Raw genomic sequence first — 25,567 nt, forward strand, 5'->3', positions numbered from 1 at the left:
CAGCCTATCTTGCAGACTGACATTCTTATGGAGATAGCCACCCCCAATCCCAAGAAGGTCATTTCTTGGCACAGACTTTTAATGGCATCTCTTAGTAATGTGAGACGTTGTCCCCCAGATTCCATAGGTGGTGGCCAGAATTATGCGTGCAAATTTGTGCATGTGTCCAATTTGCACGTGCACTTTAAGTAATGAGCCAATTAGCGCCAGTAATTGGGTGCTAACAATCAGTTACCGCTGTCAATTGTGAACAATTTGGATTTGCGTGGGCCTCTTGCTAAGCAGTATTCTATGAAGGTGCATGTGCAAATCTTTTGGCGCGTAACTGAAAAGAGAACATAGCCACGGGGCATTCACTACAGATGTGCACGCTGCACAGTATTATAGAATTCAGAGGATCAGCGTCTAATTTGCATGCAAAGGATTTCTACCAGGTTTCAGTTGCTGTAAATTCTTACGCCTAAATTCGGACACTGATCTCGGTGCTACACACTGTTGCCCAACTCAGAGCGCCCTTTATAGAACAGTGCTCAGTGTGCATTTTTTTTTTCTGTGCCAAAATTTGGTTGCCCTTCACCGAATCCAGTTCTGCTTGTGTCACCTAGCATAATAATTATATCAGTGATGAATCTGCTGTGTTGTGACCATTCTTATGCTGGTCATTTACTTAAACAGGATTTACACTCGATGGATGTAATGGCGTAGCCACAGGTGGGCCTAGATGGGCCCACCCAGTTGCTGAAGACCTAGATTGTGGCCGACAGGGATCCGCAAGCCTTGCAGCTAAAAACTCCCAGTATCTCTCCCCTCGCTTACCTTTTAAACTTCACTTCACCGGCAGTGAGCAGTGACTGATGCAAGCTGCTCAGTACTGGCTTATTGCCTTCCCTCTGATCCCCCTCCCCCCCAAAAAAAAAAAATCATTCATATATAAGAGAATGTTTATTCCTAATCTAATACAATGTTTTATTCCCCAAATACCTCATAAGTTCTATGCAGATCACATAAGAAGAAGACAGTAATACCTGGGAAAATACATATTTGACCTTTTTCATAATATAAAAACCAGTAGCGTAGCAAGGACAGAACGGTGGGGGCGGTCCACCCCAGATGCAGATCATAAGGGGTGCTCTGGTCCCTTTTGCATGATGCACCCTGCAATCTTCAGCTGCCAGCAGCATCATTAAGCTAAACATGATGCCTTTGGCGGCCCTTTTCCTCTGCGGTGTCCCACCTCTGCAGGGACAGGAAGTTGAAGCAGAGGGAAAGTTTCTGGGGCTGCTAAAGTCAGCATGTTCAGCTGACTGATGCTGCCTGTTGTCCGAAGATTGCAAGCAGCAGCCTGCAGGGAGGAAAAAAGAGAGAGAGGTACCCATCCAGGAGGGGGTGGGAAGAAAGAAAACCCAACCCTCTGAAGGCCCTGAGGGCACTGCTCTGAATTTGATTGGCTGAGCAGGCAGCAGGCAGTAGCTGCTCAACCAATCAAATTCAGATCAATACACTTCTCCCTCGTTATTCGCGGGGGATACGGGCAGAGCTGGACCGCGAATAGCGAAAAACCACGAATATCCGGCTCTGACCCACCCCCACCTCCCTGCTTCCTTCCCGGCCTTACCTGGTGGTCTAGAGGACTTTCGGGGCAGGAGCGATCTTCCTACACTCCTGCCCCGTGCAGATCACCATTAGGAAATGGCTGTGGGAGTTCCCGTCGTAGACTGCACTTACTTGAGGAAGGAGGTTTTAGCCTCTGAAAACTAATTGAAAAATGTATTAGAACAATAGAATGTATTATCTTATTTTTCACATTTTGTTTTATTTCTATTTGCTAATTTGTAAAGTAGTGATTGTTATATGCCATCTTTTTTCAAATTTACATCTGCTGTCTTTATATTTTGCCCAGTTTTAGGGTACGTGTTACTGTTTCTGTGGTGTTGCATTGTATGCAGTCTGGCTTCTTGGTGGTTCAGTTTAACTTTTGACTACATATTTCTATTTTTAGTTTGTGATTACTTATACCATCCTGGGCAAGGGTGAATCTGGGTGTATGAAAAGGACATGGCTTTCTATTAGCATTGACTATGTAGGACTGATTTGTATTAATCTGGTTTATTTAGTTTTATAATGGGTGTATTGATGTTCTAGTACCCCTGAGTTCCCTCTCAAAAAAGGCCCTGGTTGTATGTTGGCCTGCTTCTGGTACTCTGCTGGTACAGAGTTTAGGCCCAGCTGTGAATAACAATCTAAACCTCTGCATTGTTGCCCACCGCATTTCTTCATTCCAGATTCAAATGTGGGAAAAGAGCACAAGGTAATCAATGTCATCATTCCTGAGAGCCGCATGCATTTCATTCAGCAGCTGGGATACATCCTGGCCACCCTCCTCCTCTTCCTCATCCTGCTGGCGGCTGTAGTTCTCATCACCCGTAGGCGTCGCCAGAGAGGTGAGTGGGCCTGGCATGAATTTAGTTTCAAACTTGAGGTTTAATCATCTTGCTTTTTCTGCAGCTGTAATATTTTCATGTTTAGAGGGGTTGGATATCAGGATATAAACTCCCTCGTGCCATTCACCCCCATATCCTATACTACACAGATTCTTCATTTTAACCAGAAGGATAAAAAGAGACCATCTTCAGCTCATAGCTTAGATTAGGGATGCAGCAGTTTCAGCCTTGAGTGCTGCAAACAGGCCAGGTTTTTAGAATATTCATAATGAATATATATGAGTTATATTTGCATGGATACTACCTCCACTATATGCAAATCTATTTCATATATGTTCATTGAGGATATAATAAAAATCTGACTGGCTAAGTGTGTCCCAAGGACGATGCTGAGAACACCTGATTTAGATTCTATGCTGGGATCCCAGTAAAAAAAAAAAAGCAAAGTGCGGTAAATTCAGTTTATCCAGTCCAAAGAGCATCCAGAGAATACACATTTAATATGGTTCCACGTGCTGGGGTTATGAGCATAAGAACCTAAGAATAGCCTTACTGGGTCAGACCAATGGTCCATCTTGCCCAGTAGCCCGTCTTCACGGTGGCCAATCCAGGTCACTAGTACCTGGCAAAAACCCAAATAGTAGCAACATTCTGGAACCTCAAAGAGTATCAAGATTCCGTGCAGAATCTGAAAGAGTAATAAAATTCTAGAACCTCAAAGACTAGTAAAATTTCAGAATCCCAAATATTTATTTATTTAAAAATAAATAAAATACTGCTTACAAAACTAAGCAGTTTACAATCAACCTACAAACTTATTTAAAAACAATACATCTTATAACTATCAAAAGCTACTGCTATCCATATTGCTGACTAAATTATGCTTATCCATGTAATACCATTATTACAGCATTAATTCCGCTAATCTTTACCCATATCACCGCTCCTGTATAACAGTCCTACAATTGCAACATAGAACATGCTACCGATCCAGGGCAAGCGGTGGCTTCCCCCATGTCTGTCTCAATAACAGACTATGGACTTTTCCTCCAGCAGATTTAGAATATGGCGGATTCCTGGCTTACCAGGATCATTGATTCCCAAACCTGGTCCTGGAGGCACCCCAGCCAGTCAAGTTTCAGGATATCCACAATCAGTGGCGTACCTAGGGGGGGGGCGGGGGGGGCGGGCCGCCCCGGGTACCAGCCCTGAGGGGGTGTTCCCGGCCTTGCCGCTCAGTCCCCCCCCACGCCCGAAGGACCGCTCGCCCCACTGACCTTCCAGCACACCTATGAAGCAGCCCGCAGCAGGATCGCGACGTCAGCAATCCCTCAGCTGCTTGGGCGCTGCTTCCTCTGACGTCAGAGGAGGGGGCGGGACCGCGACGCAGGAAGCAGCTCCTAAGTAGCGCAAATATAGCTGACGTCGCGATCCTGCTGCGGCTGCTTCATAGGTAGTGCGGGGAGGCCAGGGGGGCGAATGGTCCTTCGGGGTGGGTCGGGGATCTGACCCAGTTCTAATACCTCTCCGTCTCCGTGCCGACCGACCCCCTCAAGGACCGACCCTTGGAAACATGTTTTCAGGCTTGGAATCCAGTTAAAAGGCAATAGACGCTCTGTCTATACCTGGGACCAAACTGAAAGAAATTTGTCCAGCCCTGGCAAGTTCAAACCCAACTCAAACCAAATTCTGCACTCCTGGGGAAGGGGGAGGTTTTGCTTCTGAGAAAGTGCTCCTTAGTACATCAGAATCTCTGTCTGCTTCTTGGCACCAGCACTGGAGAAATAATGAGACGCCCTACTTTCTTTCTGCATGTGAAGCCATCTGGAGGGGGGGGGGGGTGTTTGTGAGTACCAGAAGGCACTGCGAGGAAGGAACGGGGTATATTAGTAGATCTGTGTGTGATGGAGGGCACTAGGGCCAGCAGGAGTGAGGTACATAGTTAGAGCTGTAGAGGGGGGGGGGGGAAGGAGGGTGTCCCTATTGCAAGGGAGGAGTGAGGTTTTCCCTCGCCTTTTCTTCAGTCCTAAAGTTCACATTTTCTGGCTTTGGCTGCCTTCAGCAGTCATGCGACCGGGTAACAAAGCCCCCCTGACCCTGCACGCTGTCTGATTCGGCTGCTGTTGAACAGTTTGCGTGCCGGAACCCTTCTCAGGCTGAGTGGAATTTGGGTTATGAGCTGCAGGGAGTGGTTGTGAATTTCTCCGTGAGAACCTTGTGCATCCTCCTCCAGCTTGAGTCCGCACTAGACGCCCGCACTAGACGTCCCCACGTAGACGTCCGCACTAGACGCCCGCACTAGACGTCCCCACTAGACGCCCGCACTAGACGCCCCCACTAGACGTCCGCAATAGACGTCCCCACTAGACGTCCGCAATAGACGTCCCCACTAGACGCCCGCACTAGACGCCCGCACTAGACGTCCCCACTAGACGTCCCCACTAGACGTCCGCACTAGACGTCCCCACTAGACGTCCGCAATAGACGTCCCCACTAGACGTCCGCAATAGACGTCCGCACTAGACGTCCCCACTAGACGTCCGCAATAGACGTCCGCAATAGACGTCCCCACTAGACGTCCGCAATAGACGTCCGCACTAGACGTCCCCACTAGACGTCCGCAATAGACGTCCGCACTAGACGTCCCCACTAGACGTCCGCACTAGACGTCCGCACTAGACGTCCCCACGTAGACGTCCCCACTAGACGTCCCCACTAGACGTCCCCACTAGACGTCCCCACGTAGACGCCCGCACTAGACGTCCGCACTAGACGTCCCCACGTAGACGTCCGCACTAGACGCCCGCACTAGACGTCTACGTGGGGACGTCTAGTGCGGACGTCTAGTGCGGACGTCTACGTGGGGACGTCTACGTGGGGACGTCTAGTGCGGACGTCTAGTGCGGACGTCTACGTGGGGACGTCTAGTGCGGACGTCTACGTGGGGACGTCTAGTGCGGGCGTCTACGTGCGGACGTCTACGCGTGCGCGTCCTCGTGCGCGCGTCTTACATTCAGCACCAAGTGGCAGAAACCTAAACCCCAAACTCAGATAAATGCATTCCCAGGCCTTGTTCTCCCCTCCTCCAGGTCAGATTGCTGTTGAAAGCTGAGGCAACAGGAAATACGTCAGCCTCGGGGAGGATCGGAACTCAAGCTGGAGGATGATGCACAAGGTTCTCACGGAGAAATTCACAACCACTCCCTGCAGCTCATAACCCAAATTCCACTCAGCCTGAGAAGGGTTCCGGCACGCAAACTGTTCAACAGCAGCCGAATCAGACAGCGTGCAGGGTCAGGGGGGCTTTGTTACCCGGTCGCATGACTGCTGAAGGCAGCCAAAGCCAGAAAATGTGAACTTTAGGACTGAAGAAAAGGCGAGGGAAAACCTCACTCCTCCCTTGCAATAGGGACACCCTCCTTCTCCCCCCCCCCCCCCCTCTACAGCTCTAACTATGTACCTCACTCCTGCTGGCCCTAGTGCCCTCCATCACACACAGATCTACTAATATACCCCGTTCCTTCCTCGCAGTGCCTTCTGGTACTCACAAACACACCCCCCCCCCCTCCAGATGGCTTCACATGCAGAAAGAAAGTAGGGCGGCTCATTATTTCTCCAGTGCTGGTGCCAAGAAGCAGACAGAGATTCTGATGTACTAAGGAGCACTTTCTCAGAAGCAAAACCTCCCCCTTCCCCAGGAGTGCAGAATTTGGTTTGAGTTGGGTTTGAACTTGCCAGGGCTGGACAAATTTCTTTCAGTTTGGTCCCAGGTATAGACAGAGCGTCTATTGCCTTTTAACTGGATTCCAAGCCTGAAAACATGTTTCCAAGGGTCGGTCCTTGAGGGGGTCGGTCGGCACGGAGACGGAGAGGTATTAGAACTGGGTCAGATCCCTGAAGAAGCTCATTCTCCTTCTATCAGTTTGGTTCGGTGCAGTGGCGTACCTAGGGGGGTGCGGGGGGGGCGGGCCGCCCCGGGTACCAGCCCTGAGGGGGTGTTCCCGGCCTTGCCGCTCAGTCCCCCCCCACGCCCGAAGGACCGCTCGCCCCACTGACCTTCCAGCACACCTATGAAGCAGCCCGCAGCAGGATCGCGACGTCAGCAATCCCTCAGCTGCTTGGGCGCTGCTTCCTGCGCCGCGGTCCCGTCCCTCCTCTGACGTCAGAGGAGGGGGCGGGACCGCGACGCAGGAAGCAGCTCCTAAGTAGCGCAAATATAGCTGACGTCGCGATCCTGCTGCGGCTGCTTCATAGGTAGTGCGGGGAGGCCAGGGGGGCGAATGGTCCTTCGGGGTGGGTCGGGGCATCAGGCCTTCAGGGTGGGGCGGGCGGGCGGGCAGGCAGACTTTCAAGGGGGAGGGGGGGTGACAGGCAGGCAGGCAGGCCTTCAAGGGGGGGTGCAGGTCTTCGGGGGGGGGTGCAGACCTTCAAGGGGGTGCAGGCCTTCAAGGGGGGGACAGGCAGGCAGGCCTTCAAGGGGGGGACAGGCCTACAAGGGGGGGGGGACAGGCCTACAAGGGGGTGCAGGCCTACAAGGGGGGGGACAGGCCTTCAAGGGGGGGACAGGCCTTCAGGGGGGGGGCACGCCTACAGGGGGGGGTGCCGACCTTCAAGGGGGTGCAGGCCTTCAAGGGGGTGCAGGCCTTTGGGGGGGTGCCAACCTTCAAGGGGGGGTGCAGGCCTTCAAGGGGGGGGACAGGCCTTCAAGGGGGGACAAGCAGGCAGGCCTTCAAGGGGGGGACAGGCCTACAAGGGGGTGCAGGCCTTTGGGGGGGTGCCAACCTTCAAGGGGGGGGGACAGGCCTTCAAGGGGGGACAAGCAGGCAGGCCTTCAAGGGGGGGTCAGGCCTTCAAGGGGGGGACAGGCCTACAAGGGGGTGGGACAGGCAGACCTTTAAGGGGGGACAGGCCTACAAGGGGGTGGGACAGGCAGACCTTTAAGGGGGGATAGGCCTTCAAGGGGGGACAAGCAGGCAGGCCTTCAAGGGGGGGTCAGGCCTTCAAGGGGGGGGACAGGCCTTCGGGGGTGCAGGCCTTCGGGGTGGGTGCAGGCCTTCGGGGTGGGTGCAGGCATTCGGGGTGGGTGCAGGCCTTCGGGATGGGTGCAGGCCTTCAGGGAGGGACAGACCTTCGGGTGGGGGGTACAATCCTTCGGGGAGGGTGCAGGCCTTCAGGGGTGGGGTTTAGGCCTTCAGAGGGGGACAGACCTTCGGGTGGGAGGTAAAGTCCTTCGGGGGGTGCAGGTCTTCAGGGGTGGGGTGTAGCCCTTCGGAGGGGGGACAGACCTTCGGGGGAGGGGGGTCCTGGTGTAAAAGTACACAGAGGGAGAGAGGGAAGGGGGGGTTCAAAGATACGTGCATATGCCAGACTTTGGGGGTTAGAAATAATGGGTCTAAAAACAGAGGAGTGGGAGAGAGATGGTGCATAATGGGATTTAGGGAGGGAAGGAACAGAAAGGGAGAGAACTTGGAAACAGGGGATGGTGTGGAGGGGGGATAGAGATACTGGATAGGAGGATAGTTGGGAACAGAAAGGGAGAGATGGTGGATCCTGGGGTGGTGGGGAGTTGAGAAAAGGTGAATCTGTGGATGGAGACAAAAAAAAGGAAAGATGCCAGATCTCCGGGAGAGGGAAGGGAAACGGAAGGGGAGAACAGAGATGGCAGACGGATGGTTAGCACGGAGAAAGGAGACCCTGGCAAGCAAGACAACAAGAGCCTGGGACCAACAAGATTTGAATATTGATCAGAGAACAAAAGGTAGAAAAAATAATTTTATTTTCTGTTTTGTGATTACAATATGTTAGATTTGAAAAGTGTACATGAGACAGCTTGAAATGGGAACTTTTCTATTTTTGTGAATGGCAAGGCTGAGTTCAGTTAAAATATATGCTTTATAAGAAAATATAATAATGTGTTTTATAAAGTTTATAAGCATTGCTGGCATACTCGGTGAGGTGTTCCTAGTGTTGGTGGTGGTGGTAGCATGTCAGTGTGTTGAGAGGAAGAGGTAGTCTGGGAAATTCTGCTGAGCAAACTCTGGGCCCATTTCCACCCCCAGTTAGTCCACTCCACTCAACTGGTTCACACACTGAGTGGGTCTTTGGGTGTTATTTCTGGGTAGTTGTTTTAGAATCTCTTCCAGTGGTTTGTCAGTATCTCCTTCTGGTCCAAGGAAGGAAACTTTGTCAACCTTAGCATTGACCTTCAGAATATGTTTGTAACAGCGCTGCTTGTGTGGCATTAGGCTATGTAGTGATCGAAAGAAAAAAACAGACCTTTGCACATTTTTGCACTATATGGTGGGTGTATGAGGAGATTCATTTCCTGCACAGTTACCTTGTGCTGTATTTGACATCTAGCAAGGTCTCTGTTTGGAAGGAAAGATCTAAGCTTAAAAATGAAGTGGCCAGAAGTTATGTTAAAAGTAGATAGCGTAGCTGGTTTTAAGAAAGGTTTGGACAAATTCCTGGAGGAAAAGTCCATTGTCTGTTATTAAGACATGGGGGAAGCGTCTGCTTGCCCTGGATTGGTGCACTCAGTTGTTCCCACTTGGAGAACCTATTGACTTTTACTGCTTTTCTGTGTGGCTTTAACATTTTTGCTATTCAGTATACCTAAATTATTATTCAGTAGAAAAAATTTGTTTGTTCAATCAAATCCTGTGTGGACATTGGACTTCTATGAGTGAATGTTCTGCTTGATTGAACAAACTAAATTTTTTCTACTGAATAATAGTCTAGGTACAATGAAAGTAAATAGCAAAAATGTTTGAGTAGATAATTAAGGAAATCTTTTTCATATTGCTTGCTTATGGACTGGGAAAAAAGACTGTTCAAGCAAATGTCTCCAGAACTGCTTTAATGGAAAAATGTGATTTTTTTTTTTTTAAGTACTTTGTGAAATTTATTGTTGTTGTGAAATTTATTGTTATACTTTGTTTAAACTTAAAAAGCGGTGTCATTAACAGTGAATCTAATCGAAAAATCGATTCAACAGGGTGAATCGGATCGAATGAAATATTTTTCTCTGAATCAGGCAGCACTATTGGCTACCATGAGAATGGGCTACTGGGCATGATGGACCATTGGTGTGACCCAGTTAGGCTATTCTTATGTTATGTTCTCATCTGTAGGGGCCTTTGTTTTCACTTCTTATTTTAATGTATTTTTTTCCTGGGAACTTATCAGTGTTTTTTTATAATGGGAACAAAAATGGAAGAGAATTAATGTGTGTGGAATGGGGGGGGGTAACTAATTTCTTCAGCTAAATAATTCAATCCACTTCAAACAGACATAGGAGAACTCACGCACCATTCACACACCCTCCAACCAAAAACGTCAAAAGAAAAAAACTGTTCGACAACCTCCTAGCCATTCGAGCTGCAACACTTGACCCCCAACTCTACAACCTATTGACCTCGACCACAAACTACAAAACCTTAAAAAAAGAAATAAAAACCCTTCTATTAAAAAAACACATAAAACCAAACTAACATAATCAGAACTGTCCCAAGCATCACCTGCAACTACTCCATATGTACTTCTGATGTCATGACAATTCAGACATAATTTATGTTATGTTATGTTTGGAATAATGGTTACATAAATGAGGTTCAATAAAAGAAAATTTTCTGTGGGAGCATTTGTTGGAACTTCTGTTATCCTGATTTCTTCTATCTGTGGGCTTTCTTTAGCTAACCTACTTATCTGGGGCTTTCCACTTCTGCAGCTGCCCTTTTCACGGTCCACTTTGCGCTTGCACTCTCTGGGGAGGGGGGGTTGGGTCTGGGCTTGGTGGGGTAGGTGTGTCTGGTAGTTTTGTCTGGGTGGTGGCTGGGTGTTTCTTGGGTGCTTGTTGTGCGGATTGGTGTGTCTGGTGAGCGGTCTGGGTGTTGTTGCTTGTGGGGGTTTTTTTCATTATAAAATATGGCTGAGGGTCTAGTCCGGCTTATTATTCTTGTGGGTTCTGGGGTGGGATTTGTTTGCTTGCCCCAAGTTTTGGCCTTTTGTTGTGTATTGCTATGCCTCTCATTGGCAATTTTCTCTTGGGAGAGGCTTGTTCATGCTTGTTGTTGCTGTTACTCTCATTCTGTGTTCTTTTTGATAATGTATAAGTTTCTGTACAGACCATGGTTGCTTGTCTGGACCTTTTGCCATTCTCAATAAAAATACTTTGAAAAAAAAAAAAAAAAAAGAAAATTTTCACTGCCTGTTTCTATTCTGACCATTTATTCCATTTCATGGTTATTGCAAAAAAAAAAAAAAAAAAAAAAAATTTTACATGAGGGGGGGGGGGGGGTGTCAAAAAATGATGGGCCCCGGGTGCCACATACCCTAGGTACGCCACTGTCCACAATGAATATTCTTGAGAGATTTGCATGCTGTGGAGTCAGTGCATGCAGAACTTTCTCATGAATTTTCATTATGGATATCCTGAAAACCTGACTGGCTGGGGTGCCTTCAGGATCAGGGATGGAAACCACCGACTTAGATTCATAACAATAAAAATATCAAATATTGCCTACAGCAGCGGTTCTCTCACCCATCCAGTCAGGTTTTCAGAACATCTATGATGAATATGCATGAGAAAGATTTGCATACTCTGCTCACTTGATATGCAAATCTGGGGTTACCATATGGTTCCAGAAAAAGAAGGACAGATTGAGACATTCAGGTTTTGCTTCCATTGAAAGCTTGACTCAATCCGTCCTCCTTTCTCTGGAGCCATATGGTAACCCTATACAAATTTATTTTATGCATATTCATTGTGGATATCCTGAAAACCTGACTAGATGAGTGCACCCCAAGGACTAAGGGCTGGATGCACTACACTGGATCAGTAGTACTGTGTGGGTCTGCGCCGATTCTAAAAGAACTATCGATGCACCCAAAATTTTGCATGCAAATGATTTGTGTGGAGGTTCTTCGTAATCCCCGTCTCTCCCATCCAATTGATCACTGTGAGAGCGACTCTCACACAAGTGCAGAGCCAGCAAGGGAAGCCCGAACAGCTGAGAGGCAGGACGTTGAGCCATTTTGTACATCGGGTCAGGAAATGCGATTGTCGCTAAAGCAGTCAAAACTGGCTGTAATGTATCTAGCTCTTGTGGAGAAGCACTGCTTTGAAGAGTGAAAAACAGAGATATTTAAAGCAGAAATGTTTTTTAGTCACTGCACAGCTTAGCATAATACGAGAAAAAGCAGACCCAGCAAATTTATTTTATTTTATTTTAGTTAAGTCGTCCATGTTCAGCTCGCTTTTTTCCTAAGTTTATTTTTGAAAATTTGGGACCCTTATTTACAAAATATATCCTCTAGAGCAGCGGTCTCAAACACATGGCCTATGGGCCACATGCGGCCCCCCAGGGACTATTTTGCGGCCCGCAATCTGTCCTCTCCACTTCACAAATTTTCCGATTATGGAGAGGACAATCGCGTACAGACTGCGACTGCTGTAATTGGACTTGCAGAAGTCTCTCTGGAGGGAATGACGGCAAATGGCTTGCAGCTCACCTAAAGCAGGGGTCCCCAATCTGCTTCCCTTCCTATCTCAATGCCCTCCCTGAAGCCACCGCAATCGGGGAACAGGTCAGTGCCGAAGTCTTAGCTCTCCCTGCTTATCTTCCCCAGCTCGGAGCCGACCAATTCTTGCCACCCGACGTCAATTCTAACATCGGGTAGGAAGTTCCGGGCCAGCCAATCGCTGCCTGGCTGGCCCGGAACTTCCTCTCCGACGTTAGAATTGACGTTGGGTGGCGAGAATTGGTCGGCCCCACGCTGGGGAAGATAAGCAGGGAGAGCTAAGACCTCGGCGCTGGCCTGTTCCCCAATTGCGACAGTGGCGGCCTGTTCCCCAACAGTGATGGCTTGGGGGAGGGCAGGGAGAAATAAAGAAAGAAAGAGGGGACTGGGAGACATAATGAAAGAAGGGAGACGGGACACAGACAGAAAGGGGCATGGAGAGAGAAAGACAGAAAGAAAAGGCGGACATGGAGAAAGAAAAAAAGAAAGAAAGGGGGTATGAAGAGAGAGAAAGACAGACATATAGAAAGAAAGGGGACATGGAGAGAGAGAGAGAAAGAAAGAAAGAAGGGGGCAGGGTGAAAGAAATAAAAAGTTGGGGGAGGGAAGGAGACAGATGCTAGACCAGGGGAAAGGTGGAAAGGAAGGAGGGAGGGAGAGAAAGGAAAGAAAGAGATGTCAGACCAAGGAAATAGGGACGGAAGAAGAGAGATATAGAAGGGGACAACTGCTCAGGCAATAGGCCTGATGGGCTGCCGCGGGAGCGGACCGCTGGGCGAGATGGACCTCTGGTCTGCCTCAGCGGAGGCAACTTCTTATGTTCTTAAGGGAAGGTAAGACATGGAAACGTAGATTTTGAATAGAAAGCAGAAAAATTGAATATTAAGTTAATGCCAAAGATGGATGCAGGGCAGAAAGTGAAGACGGAGAGAAAAACAGTCAAAGGACAAGAAGGCCCTGGAAACATAGTTAAAAGCACAGAAAAATAAAGTCACCAGCCAACAAAGGTAGGGAAAATGATTTTATTTTCAATATAGTGATTGAAATGTGTCAGTTTTGAGAAAGGAAAGATATTAAACTTTAAATGTGAGGGCTGCAGAAAAAATAGGGTACTTGGAGGGCTGCAGAAAAAATAGTTAATGACAATTTTGCATAAGGTAAAACTCTTTATAGTTTATAAATCTTTCCTTTAACTATTAAAGAAAAGATTTATAAACTATAAAGAGTTTTACCTCATGCAAAGTTGTCATTTCTTTAATAAGACATTTAACTATTTTTTCTGCAGCCCTCCAAGTACATACAAATCCAAAATGTGGCCCCACTAAGGGTTTGAGTTTGAGACTACTGCTCTAGAGCAAGAATTATGATTCTTAATGCTTTACATTGAAGCTTTGGAAATGTTCTTTGCATTTTTATACTTGGTATTTGATGTCACCTTTCATTCTAGGGTAGGGGTGGGAATAGGAGGGATGATAGTAATATGTGTGGAATTACTTGAATTGTATTTTTGTTTAATTCATTTATTACAATGTTATAATTAAAATTAAAACAATGGGGGGGGGAGAATGGGGTGAAAGGGAAGGGGGAAGGGGGAAGGAAACAGGGGGAGTGTATTGGAGATGTAATAGGTAATTTGGAAATTATTTTGAAGGAATGATAGACATATGATGGAAAATTAATATGGTGAAATTAAATGTAATGACTATTTTATTGTATTATATTATTGTATATTTATTGGATTTCCTCAATAAAATGTTATAAAGTAAAAAGAAACAGCCTTTGGGCTCATTCCGGCACTTCATTTTGCTTCTCCAGCCTCTTGCTGCCCCACTCCTACCCTGCCCCCCTTTGGTAGGTGCAGGGTGTGGAGTGTGAGAATTATTTTGTCATTCCACCGCATTTGTTTGGTCTAACTGGAACTGTCTTTTGCTTTCCATTCAGGCTTTGGGTATGATGTGAGGAAGTCTGAAGAGTGAGTATTTTACCTACCTCTGCCAGCTATTACTTGGTTAATTAAAAGGCTACGAGTATTGTGAGGTTATGTGTACATATAAATAGGCATATGTATAGGGTTACCATATGGCTCCAGAAAAAGGAGGACAGATTGAGACATCCGAGTATTACTTCCATTGCTTTCAGTGGAAGTAAAACCTGGATGTCTCAACCCGTTCTCCTTTTTCTGGAGCCTTATAGCAACCCTACATATGTAAAGACTCAAAAATGGGGATGGGATCTGATATACTGCTTTTTCTGTGTGGTTTACACAATCAATGCAGTTTACATGGGGCAATGAAGTGTTAAGTGACTTTCCCAAAGTCACAGGGAGCTATTGTGGGAATCAAGCTCACAACCACAGGGTGGTGATGCAGCTGCTCTAAGCACTAGGCCAGGGGTAGGGAACTCTGGGCCTCGAGAACCATATTCCAGTTGGGCTTTCAGGATTTCCCCAATGAATATGCATTGAAAGAAGTGCATGCAAATAGATCTCATGCATATTCATTGAGGAAATCCTGAAAACCTGACTGGAATATGGCTCTCGAGGACCGGAGTTCCCTACACCTGCATTAGGCCATACATGGGCAGCTCCGGTCCTGGAGGGCCAGAATACAATCGGGTTTTCAGGATTTCTCCAATGAATATGCATGAGATCTATTTGCATGCACTGCTTTCAATGCATATTCATTAGGGAAATCCTGAAAACCCGATTAGATTCCGGCCCTCGAGGACCAGAGTTGCCCATGTCTGCACTAGGCCATTCTTCCACTCCAGTTTTGCATTTGATTCAATCAGATTTCCTTACTTTTGTTATTAGCATTCCCATAGCACTCCCTCCCTAAATTCATGAGGTGTTTTGCCACTGCCTTAGTTTACAGCAGGGGTGTCCAATGTCGGTCCTCGAGGGCCGCAATCCAGTCGGGTTTTCAGGATTTCCCCAATGAATATGCATGAGATCTGTGTGCATGCACTGCTTTCAATGCATATTCATTGGGGAAATCCTGAAAACCCGACTGGATTGCGGCCCTCGAGGACCGACATTGGACACCCCTGGTTTACAGAGTTGCCAAGTTACCCAGTTGCAGGCAGGAGATCTTTTGGAAAATTCCTAACCATTGAAATCAGTGCTGCGGGAACAATAATGCATCAGGGTTAAGTTGTCACAAAACTAGGACTGGTCTAAAACTTTTTTCCTGAAAGTATGTAACTTGGCAGCTAAGAAGGGGATTTACTTTGCCCTATAGCAGGGGTAGGCAAATCTAGTCCTTGAGAGCCCCAGGCAGGTCAGGTTTTTAGGATATCCACAATGAATATGCATGAAATAGATTTGCATGCACTGCCTTCTTGGTATGCAAATCTGTCTCAAGCATATTCATTGTTGTGGATATCCTGCAAACCTGACCTGCCTGGGGCTTTCAGAGACTGGAATTGCCTGACCTGCCTGGGGCTTTCAGAGACTGGAATTGCCTACTCCTGCCCTGTAGCAGTGCTTCTCAATCCAGTTCTCAGAGCATTGCCTCAGGTTGTCAGGATAGCCACAATGAATAATCTAATCTAATGATTAGTCTTATATCTAATCTAATAATTAGTCTCTTCTCCTAAAAATAGGAGTTCGATTCGGTTTATATAATTAGATCACAAAGAAAGATCCATTAACATTCATTGGAGCTATAGCCTAAAAAGTGATGAAACATAGTGGTTTTTAAGGTTTTGCGAAAGATCTGAAGCGATAAACACGATTTAATTTGAGCAGGTAGTCCATTCCATATCGGAGTTAGTAAGTATGGAAAGGAGTGTGAAACTTTACTATTGGACTTGATTCCTCTTAATGATGGAAAAGAGAGCTTATACATATGAGTTGTTCTCATGCCTAAAAATCTCATGGTGTTTAGAGATAAAGACATCAAAAGAACAAATAATCCATGTAAAAAGAGATTTGCATATAATGGAAGTGACAGGCATGCAAATCTACTCCATGCATATTCATTAGGGCTATCCTGAAAACCCGATTGGCCTGGTGGTCCTCCAGGACAGGGTTGGGAACCACTCTAGATTGAATACCTACTTAGTCTTACAAGTTCCATTCAAATAACACATATAAATTAACTGAAATCAGGTTACAATAGGATACAATCAAAAACAGTCTTATATAAGTACTAGCTGAAATCATGCCAGTCCCAACATGTTACAGAAATGCAGCCACAAACAGCTGAGTTATCAGCTGTTTCTTGAAACGTGCTCTATACTTCCATAATCTCAAAACTCTTGGAAGAGAGGTCCACAGTTGTACTCTCACCACTGAAAACATCATATCACCAATTCTCGTATGCTGAATCTTAGTTGCTTTGTTTACTTCTTTTATTTTTAACAGTTAAAATTTATGCATGTTATTAATCTTGTGGTTCTGTTGGGGGGTTTTTTTTTTAGGAAAGAGGTGAATCTGGACTATGCAGTAGAAACTATGGATCAGAACTTATACAAAAGTGAAAACATTCAACTAGGTATGTGCTAGAACAGATGTGAGCAAACTATGGCCCGCGGCACATATCTGGCCCATTTAGTTTTTTTTAATCCAGTCCACCCAATTTGGTGGCCAGGTTGAAGATCTCGATGGAGCCGTCTAGGCAGGTCACGGCCAAGCCCTCCAAGCGGCCGCAGTAATGCAGACAGTGAACTCCTGAGGGCACATAACGGAAGAAGCACACCCGGTGCACCTGGAACTCCCCCATGGCCGGCCACAGCTCTGCGAGATGCACGCGCACACGTACATGTCGGGCCACCAGCCGGAAGCGGAAGTGACACCCGGGAAGCGGAAGTGGCTCTTGGTCCGGGCCTTCTGTCAAATTTAAGAACCCATTGTGGCCCACGAGTCATAAAGGCCTGGGCATCTGAAGGCAGTGCCAAGCGAACCATCCAAAACCAGAGCTTACAAAGTGATTGGCAGAGATGTGTTACCTAATTAGGGAATGTTTAGAGATGCATCTTTTGGGGCACATGAAGTCTTCAAGCATGCCAGTAAGCCTCTGGGCTGGCCCTAAGCCTCATTTCAAATCTGTGTAGCCTTAATAGCTCACTTTCTTATCCAGCTATGATCACAATTTGCTACAAATAGCTCTATAAATAATCTCCAACATGAAAAATTGGTAACAGGTATTTGGGATCCTATTTGCTAAAAAGCCTTTTATTTGCCAGATGAATATGTCTTTTAGGTCATCAAAGTGTTGACTTGGACGAGTTTTTAGATGTGTTTAAGTTTCAGTTATGAGCCCCATAATATACAGTTTACTGGTTACAATTTGCCATAGTTATCCTTACAGTGGTTTTCAGTACAAGTTTTATCCTAATTTGACACACAGATAATTTACAGGTTAGATTTGCCATAATTACAATGCAAGATTTTACAATACAAGTTTTCCTTACATGACACATACTGATTCTGGTATCAGTATACATTTCTTTGTAGTCCATCGGTCAAGGGCAGGGGTTGAGGTGAATAGGTATTGGGTATGTGCCTAAATTTGTTTGAGCAATTTTCAGTGCTTTTTATAGAATTAGGAGTAGGTCCACTTCCCCTGTGCGAAAGTGCGTTTGAACATACAGCATACAAAAGATAAGTGACTTTGGGGCATGTCTCAATGCTCTTTATTTCTAAAGATTCAAGTTGCATCTTTAAATTATCAGCGGTTATCTCCCATGATTTTTAGTGCCGTTTTCATAGTCAAAAGATAAAAAAAGATAAAGGAAAATAAATGAAATGAAAGAATTAAAAAAAATTAGAAAAACATTTATATATAACAAACAAAAAAATGGAAATCAACCAAAAATATATCAAACAACTAGAGGCTTATTTATTGAAGGTGCATGCCACTGTAGCACTACATGAAGGAAAAGGATCTCAGCAATCCAAACCATGGACAAAGTTGAAGTCCATTGGTTATTGCAGGATTAGATTTTCTTTCATTGATCCAGAAAAACCTTCATAAATCTTTTTCATATATATGAAAAATAGGAGCTCAATTCCAGAAAAACCTTCATAAATCTTTTTCATATATAAAAATAGGAGCTCAATTCCAGAAAAACCTTCATAAATCTTTTTCATATATATGAGAAAGATTTATGAAAGTTTTTGTGGATCAGTGAAAGAAAATCTAATCCTGCAATAACCAATGGACTTCAACTTTGTCCATGGTTTGGATTGCTGAGATCCTTTTCCTTCATGTAGTGCTACAGTGGCATGTACCTTCAATAAATAAGCCTCTAGTTGTTTGATATATTTTTGTTTGATTTCTATTTTTTGTTTGTTATATATATTAAGTGCTCAAACAAGAAATATGGACATTTACTGTTGACCAATAGGGAATCAGCCACAAATGCTATTTCCATGTTTTTATTCTTACTGTTTTGCATGTCTCAGTCACACTAGACATTTTCGCTATTTAAAAATGATTAGATTTCTAGCCAGAAGCAAGTTTTTGTTTCCAGTTTGAACTTATAGTGGAAACAGTCAGTGGTGTAGCGAGGGTGAGAAGCATCCGGGCTGCTGGCCCCCCACAACCTACATGCTCCTGCTCCGCCCCCACTGTCGTGCGCATGCTGATTCCCTTTCCCTATATCTCTGTAACATTCCTGGCGTGAGCAACAATCCCCAACCTGCTGTCGCGCCTGCGTGGGCTCTCCCTCTAATGTCACTTCCTAGGGGTGGGTCCAGGAAGTGATGTCAGAAGAAGAGCCGATACAAGCGCGACAACGGGTTAGGGGTTACTGCTTGCCACTAGAAACTTTATAGAGGTGCAGGGAAGGGACAGTGTGTGCATGTGGCAGTGGTGGGGGGGGAGCAGAGAGGAGGATGGGTGCCACGCCCCTATCAAGACGGCATCCGGGGTGGACCCCTCCCCCCACTACACTATTGGAAACAGTGACCAGTGGGAAAGCAGGTGACTTGGGCAACCAGTCAGAGCAGAGCAGGGATTCCTGATGCCAGATGAAGAGTAAAAGAGAGCATTATCTCCTTCCTTGCCTTGTGTACAGCAGACATTTTACTATAAGGTGCACCCTTAACAAATTAGGAACAATATAGAAGGATGAACCAATATAATACACACTTCAAGAAACTGATATAAATATCCTTTCTTTGTACAGATTACAAAAATAACATTCTGAAGGAGAGGGCTGGGCTGGACAAGCTTCTGCCTGCAAAGAACATTGACTTAGACAAAGGTAATGTCTTGTAAACCCTCCACTTTCCCTTACCACTAAGTACTGGTTACACATTGCTTCTCCTTGTTTGGAACCTACTCTCATGCTGTGGATGAAAAGAGAGTCCTAAAGGAGTCATTCTTCATATTTATGAGCTCTCATCACGAAACCACAGGTTACACGTGGTCATTAGAAATGACAGGGTTCCGGACGGAGAGAAACTGAAATTGGCTGCCTCAGCTGGGTTAGGAGTGTCCTCTTCTAGCTCTGCCCTAGGGCTCTGTGCAATGCACCCTGGGCTCCCATATGAAAAAAAAATTATGATCCCTCCCTGGATCAAACTCCTGCTTCGGAATGGGCTGAGATCAGGAGAGCTGTGAAAAGTGCTAGAGCCCCCCAGCAAAATGCAGGGGCAAAATACAAAAAGCGAAGGGGTCAGCACCATGCATATCAGCAGTGGCATCTGGCACAGCAGTGGCACTTCAAACTCCAGGATCCCTGCCTCCATGATCCGTGCTTCCATGTCATATATGTGCAGTAGAAGGAGCCAGCAGCAGTTTCCCCATTGCCCTCCCTCGCGACGCTGGCTCCTTCTACTGTGCATGCGGAGGAACCTTAAGCACAGACGCACGGAGGCAGCGACCATGGTGGCGACTCCCTCCTCCCGCCCTCACTCCGTCTAACAGGACCAAGGAGAGCACAAAAATAATGGAAGCAGGCATGCCAACGCTCTGCATCCGGACTGTAGTTGGCGGTTGTTCAGGCTAGGGAGGAGGCAAAAGGAGTGATTTAAGGGTAGGTGGGAGAAGGGGGTTGTAACTGAAGCGTCTCAGCACATGAGAACGAAAGACAGATACACAGAAAGACAGCGGGTAGGGAGAGACAGACAGAAAGAAAGAAAGACAGACAGACAGACAGGGGGCAGGGAGAGAGACAGACAGAAAGACAGACAGACAGGGGGCAGGGAGAGAGACAGACAGAAAGAAAGATTAGGTGATGTGCTATCCCCTAATAATAGTTTTCTTCTTTGTCCCCAGAGTTTAGGAAGGAATATTGCAAATGAAGACTTGGAAGCTGCTGGCTGGTCCAGAGCTGAAGTGCAGATGCAAGAAAGAGATGTGCGCTCCTTTCCGTGTTACATACATGTAGAAAAGACATGAGTTTTCACAGCTGCTTTTCACACTTGTACCTTTCTGTTTGATTTTGCCTTTCTTTGCGCTGGGTTAGGGGTAGCACTGTTTATAGGAACCTACAATGCCCATCTGATGATGAAAATAACCCTGTAAAAAGGAGCTTGTGATGGGCTCTGTTTAACTCTTGCATGACCTCTGACTCATATCAGCTCATTTTGGTGATAAAATCATTGTTCACACACGAGTCAGGTGCAGCACACAGAGCTCAGGGTTTCTTTTCCTGTAATAGACATCAAGTATTTAACCAAAAGAACACATTCTAAGCTTTGTAGGACAATTTCTCTGTGCAGGAAATGTGTCAGAATAATCCAGACAATGTAGAAAGTCATAGAACAGTCACCTACATGTTGAACGAAGCTCTCCTTTTTAACACTGTGATTTTTTAGCTTCAATGGGGTACCTGCGTTTCAGTTTTTGCTAAGCTGAGCTGGCTTTGACAGCACAAATTAACGTTGAATCATTTATCTTCATGGAGCTGCTGCTCGATATGATTTTGTATCACCAATAGAAACTGACCAATGGTATCAGTGTTTTCCAGCAGGAACCTCTGGACAAGGACTGCTTGGAGTGAGAACACAGCGCTGTTTGAATAATGTTCATGCTTTTCCCAAAAAAAACCCAGCATACACCTTTTATTGTATGGTACCTTAGAAATGATGCCTATAACATGCAGAGTCATACAAAATATTAAAAAGGCACTTTTCAAAGTGACTCCCATACATTAAACAGTTTTATGTACAGAAATAAGGATTATAAAAGTTACCTATCCTATCCTCAGGTAAACTTGCATATGTAGGTAGACTAAACTATGTGCCTGAATTTACCCAAAACCAATGCTGCTGTGGAGATTGCCTATCACGTATAATCACTCAACAAATGGTAACTCCAATGCCCATTAGAACATAACATAAGAATAGCCTCACTGGGCCAGACCAATGGTCCATCAAGCCATTCTCATGGTGGCCAATCCAGGTCCCTAGTACCTGGACAAAACCCAAGGAGTAGCAATATTGCATGCTACCGATCCATGTCTTTCTCAATAACAGACTATGGACTTTCCTCCAGGAAATTGTCCAAACCTTTCTTAAAACTAGCTACGCTATCCACTCTTACCACAACCTCTGGCAATGCGTTCCAGAGCTTAACTATTCTCTGAGTAAAAAAAAAATTCCTCCTATTGGTTTTAAAAGTATTTCCATGTAACTTCATCGTGTGTGTCCCTAGTCTTTGTAATTTTTGACGGAGTGAAAAATTGATCCACTTGTACCTACTCCACTCAGGATTTTGTAGACTTCAATCATATCTCCCCTCAGCTGTCTTTTTTCCAAGCTGAAGAGCCTTAACCTATTTAGGCTTTCCTCATATGAGAGGAGTTCCATCCCCTTTATCTTCTTGGGTGCTCTTCTTTGAACTAGGAGAGTTTGAGGCAGGTTACAATTAAGGAGGATATGTTATGTAGTAGGTAGATACAATGTGGATTCGGGAATGGTATCAGTAAGGGGTTTGAACCAAAAGAAGTACGAAAAGACACTGGAAGATCTGAATGTGTATACACTGGAGGACAGGAGGGACAGGGGAGATAATGATACAGATGTTTAAATACTTGAAAGGTATTAATATAGAACCAAATCTTTTCCAGAGAGGGGAAAATGGTAAAATTAGAGGGCATAAATTGAGGTTGCAGGGAGGAAGACTTAGGAGTAATGTTAGGAAACTCTTTCTCATAGAGAGGGTGGCTGATGCCTGGAGTGCCCTCCCGAGGGAGGTGGTGGAGAGGAAAACAGTGACGGAATTAAAAAAACAGTTGAGATAAACACAGAAGATCTCTAATTAGAAAATGAATGGTAAAAATTGAAGAACTAAGGATGGTACTGGACAGACTTGCATGGTCTATGTCCCGTATATGTTGATTTGGTGTATGATGGGCTGGAGAGGGCATCAATGGGAACTCCACTAACTTGGAACATGAGGATGCTATTGGCCAGATTTTACGGTAGGTATCCTGCAAACAAAGGGATGGTTGGATAGGCTAGCCACTAGAGTGAGCTTGGATGTCAACTTCAGCAGTTGGAACCTAGGACAATACCAAACGTTACAGTCTATGGCCCAGAAATATCAAAGAAGAGACACGTTAATTTAATCATGTATTTTTAATGAGTATAACTAATGGACAGGCTGGATGGACTGTTCAGGTTTTTATCTGCTGTCATTTACTATGTACTATGTTACATATTATAAATTTACAGTGTTGGATCAGAAAAAGGTAGATTAGTTACATAATAGGTAGGTACAATGTGAAATCGGGGATGAATTCATATGTTACATAGTAGCAATTTATAGATAGAAGAATAGTTGTTAGTAACGAATGGTTCATATATTATAACTTGGGTTTCTGAATATTACATGGGTGTTGGCATGAACCTACAGTGAAGTTTGGGTAAAACTGAGTTCTTTGATATAGTTTCTTGTTTTCAGGCTTACCGGGATATAAATAAACTGTTTTTAAAAGAGTTATGAGTAATCACAGGTCAAAAACCTCCATGACAATAAAATGTATGAAAACTTTGCTCTGATTATTAATATTGCAACTGCAAAAAAAAAAAAAATAGTACAGAGCAGGGTAAAAACATCACTTATCTGTGAAAGTGGCCTTTTCTACGAATGTTGAGTGATTATAAGTGAAAGGCTGACTCCACAGCAGCACTGGTTTTGTGTGACACAACTGTATTTTTTTTTGTGGAGCATATTTTCCTGTTGTTTTTTTTTTTGTTTTTGTAGTATTAAAAGTCCTAAATGTACCCACACATTGAGATGGTGTTCTTGGAGGTACTGGGGTTGGGGTAGCCTAGACATACTGTACGTGTGAAGTTTTGTAAATCTAGGTTTCACTGGAAAAATTAAAATTGATGGGGGCAGGTCCATGCACAATCCTTTTCCTCATTTAGGATCTACTGAGCGACGCTTGTGGCCTGTTCTGGCCACTGTCAGAGACAGTGGACCTTAGTTTGATCCAGCATGGGTTTTTTTTTCTTAGCAATCAGTTCTGAAAGGGAGCTTTTTCCTTTTGAAAACTGATGTTCAGTCTGGGTAAAAATTATCCAAAGATTTTAAATAAAGCTGCATTAAAAATAAAAAAAATTGTCCTTTAAAAGTACATTAAACTAGGAAGTTCATAGTGTATTGGGAAGAAAGAGAGTTTCCAAATAATCCGGTACCTACAAGGAGATTTTTGGCACAGACAGGGCAGATGCTGGACAAAATGGAGTCCCAGGCAGGTAAGGGGGTTGTTATCAGCATTCCCTTTCTCTTTTGGGCTCATGTGTTCACAGACTCATAAGTTTAATCAATGCATTTTTTCTAGCAAAAATAGTAGCAGTACTCAAATATCAGGCTATTCTTCAAGGATAGGATCACTGAAGGATCCACCCTATAGTAACCAGCCAAAGGATCAATGGAAAGGCAGCACTGACTGTACAGAACCTGAGTTCTTTTATTAATACTTGGGGACCATAGGTCATTTTTATCAAGCAAAGGAAAAGAAGCCAGTACTCAGCACTCCTGAGTACCCCCTCAACCCTGGGTAAAATCAATAGGGAAGCCTATGCATCATTGGTTGTTCCAGTCAGTGCATTGTGAAGGTAGGAGGCGCCTGGGGCAATGGTGCACCCCCCCTCCATGCCCTCCTCTTCACCCCCTCTGTTCCTTCTGTGCCCATCCCCCTGTGCCACATTCAGTTCCTCCCTTCCCATAACTCTTTAAATCTTCATCAGTGCAAGCTTCTCCGGCCTGCTGCTTGCGCTTGCATTGGCTTTCCCTCTGATATCACTTCCTGTCCCCGTGACCCAGAAGTGATTTTAGAGGGAACCAGGCTGGCACAAGCATCAGGCTGGAGTAATTGCTCATGCTGGTAAAGATTTTAAAGAGGTACGGGGGGCAGGGAAGGGAGAGCGTGGCATGGGGTGACGGAGAGGTGCTGGAGCCCCCATCAAGATGGCACCTAGGGCAGTCTTCCCCCTGTCCCCCCTTATTACGCCACTGGTTCCAGTTATCCTGCCCTTTGAAATAGTTCTGGCTACATATTCCACAGTGCACCAGAATGGAAGTTTAAAAATGAGGTGCTGCATTTAAGAAATATAAAGAGCAAGGATCATTTCCTCCTTGGTATGTGGAACTTTTGAGAAAGACCAGTGAGCTATGGAGAAAAAATTATATAGTGGCGGGCTCGTGCATTTTGACAAAAGGGCACGCTGCACGTGGTACTGCAGGGTTTACTGTTTTTATTATTGGTTCCCTCTATTGGAACCCAAGCACAGTACCAGGTAGAGCTTTGGATTCTTGCCCAGAAATAGCTAAGAAGGAGAAATTTTAAAAATTTAAATTGAATCAGGTTGGGCAGATTGGATGTACCATTCGGGTCTTTATCTGCCATCATCTACTATGTTATTATTGAATTTCTGCTAACAATAAAAATCAGAACTATATTTCATTATAAAAAAAGTGTATAGAAGAATCAAAAATAACATATATATTTTAAAAGAATAGCAAATATAATTTAACTAGTTAGCAACTGTGTAACTAAAGCATCTTCTCCAGAAAGATATTCGCAAACAAGATTGAATACCTCCTTTGTTTATTTCTCATTCAGTTTTTCACTAATCTACAGTGAGCTTCACAAGAACCAGCACAGCGTTGCCATGTCTGCTTCTTGGACAGAAAAACAGAGGCAGTCTCATTACTTTTTAATCAGCCCTCATATATATTCTATGAGTGTCGAACAACTAGCGCTCTGGTCCATGGTAGAAACCTCTACCGTGTCTTAGTAAAAGGGGGCGGGGGTAGGGTAAATTAAGTGGCCATATCAGACCTCAAATAATTCAGTCCTATCTTTATGTGGTGTCACTTAGGCAGTAAATTCTGAATATTGCATTTAAGTGATGTCGCATAAACCTGGATATTCAATGCCGGTACCCAGCATTGAATATCTGGGGATAATGCCAGTAGCAGTTAAAGGATCACTCACCACTATTACCTGAGTATCTGCCCCATAAATTATAGTCTTGGAATTATTTTTTGCTTCAAAACCATCAGAATACTTCCAAATTTGGAGATGGTGATTTTGCAGACATCCAAAAATTAAAACATCAAGAGGCTGCTACAAAATTGTGCAGATAGAGGATCACAGCAAAGATTCTCCTCTGATGCTGTTCAGACAAATGGAAG

At 45.0% G+C, this 25,567-nt stretch overlaps 1 protein-coding gene across 1 annotated transcript in view; it reads left to right on the forward strand.

The window, feature by feature from the left end:
* MXRA8 (matrix remodeling associated 8) overlaps nucleotides 1-21,019 on the forward strand; it is a 49,556-nt gene extending 28,537 nt beyond the window's left edge. Inside the window, exons 6-10 of the mRNA XM_033922736.1 lie at nucleotides 2,283-2,441; nucleotides 13,905-13,935; nucleotides 16,386-16,459; nucleotides 19,098-19,175; nucleotides 20,192-21,019. Coding sequence (XP_033778627.1) covers nucleotides 2,283-2,441; nucleotides 13,905-13,935; nucleotides 16,386-16,459; nucleotides 19,098-19,175; nucleotides 20,192-20,217 — 368 coding nt within the window. The 3' untranslated portion in view covers nucleotides 20,218-21,019. The remainder of the gene's footprint in view (nucleotides 1-2,282; nucleotides 2,442-13,904; nucleotides 13,936-16,385; nucleotides 16,460-19,097; nucleotides 19,176-20,191) is intronic.
* Nucleotides 21,020-25,567: the final 4,548 nt, after the last annotated feature.

The sequence above is a fragment of the Geotrypetes seraphini genome, chromosome 15 (assembly GCF_902459505.1).
Source record: "Geotrypetes seraphini chromosome 15, aGeoSer1.1, whole genome shotgun sequence".
In the NCBI taxonomy this organism is placed as follows: Eukaryota; Metazoa; Chordata; class Amphibia; order Gymnophiona; family Dermophiidae; genus Geotrypetes; species Geotrypetes seraphini.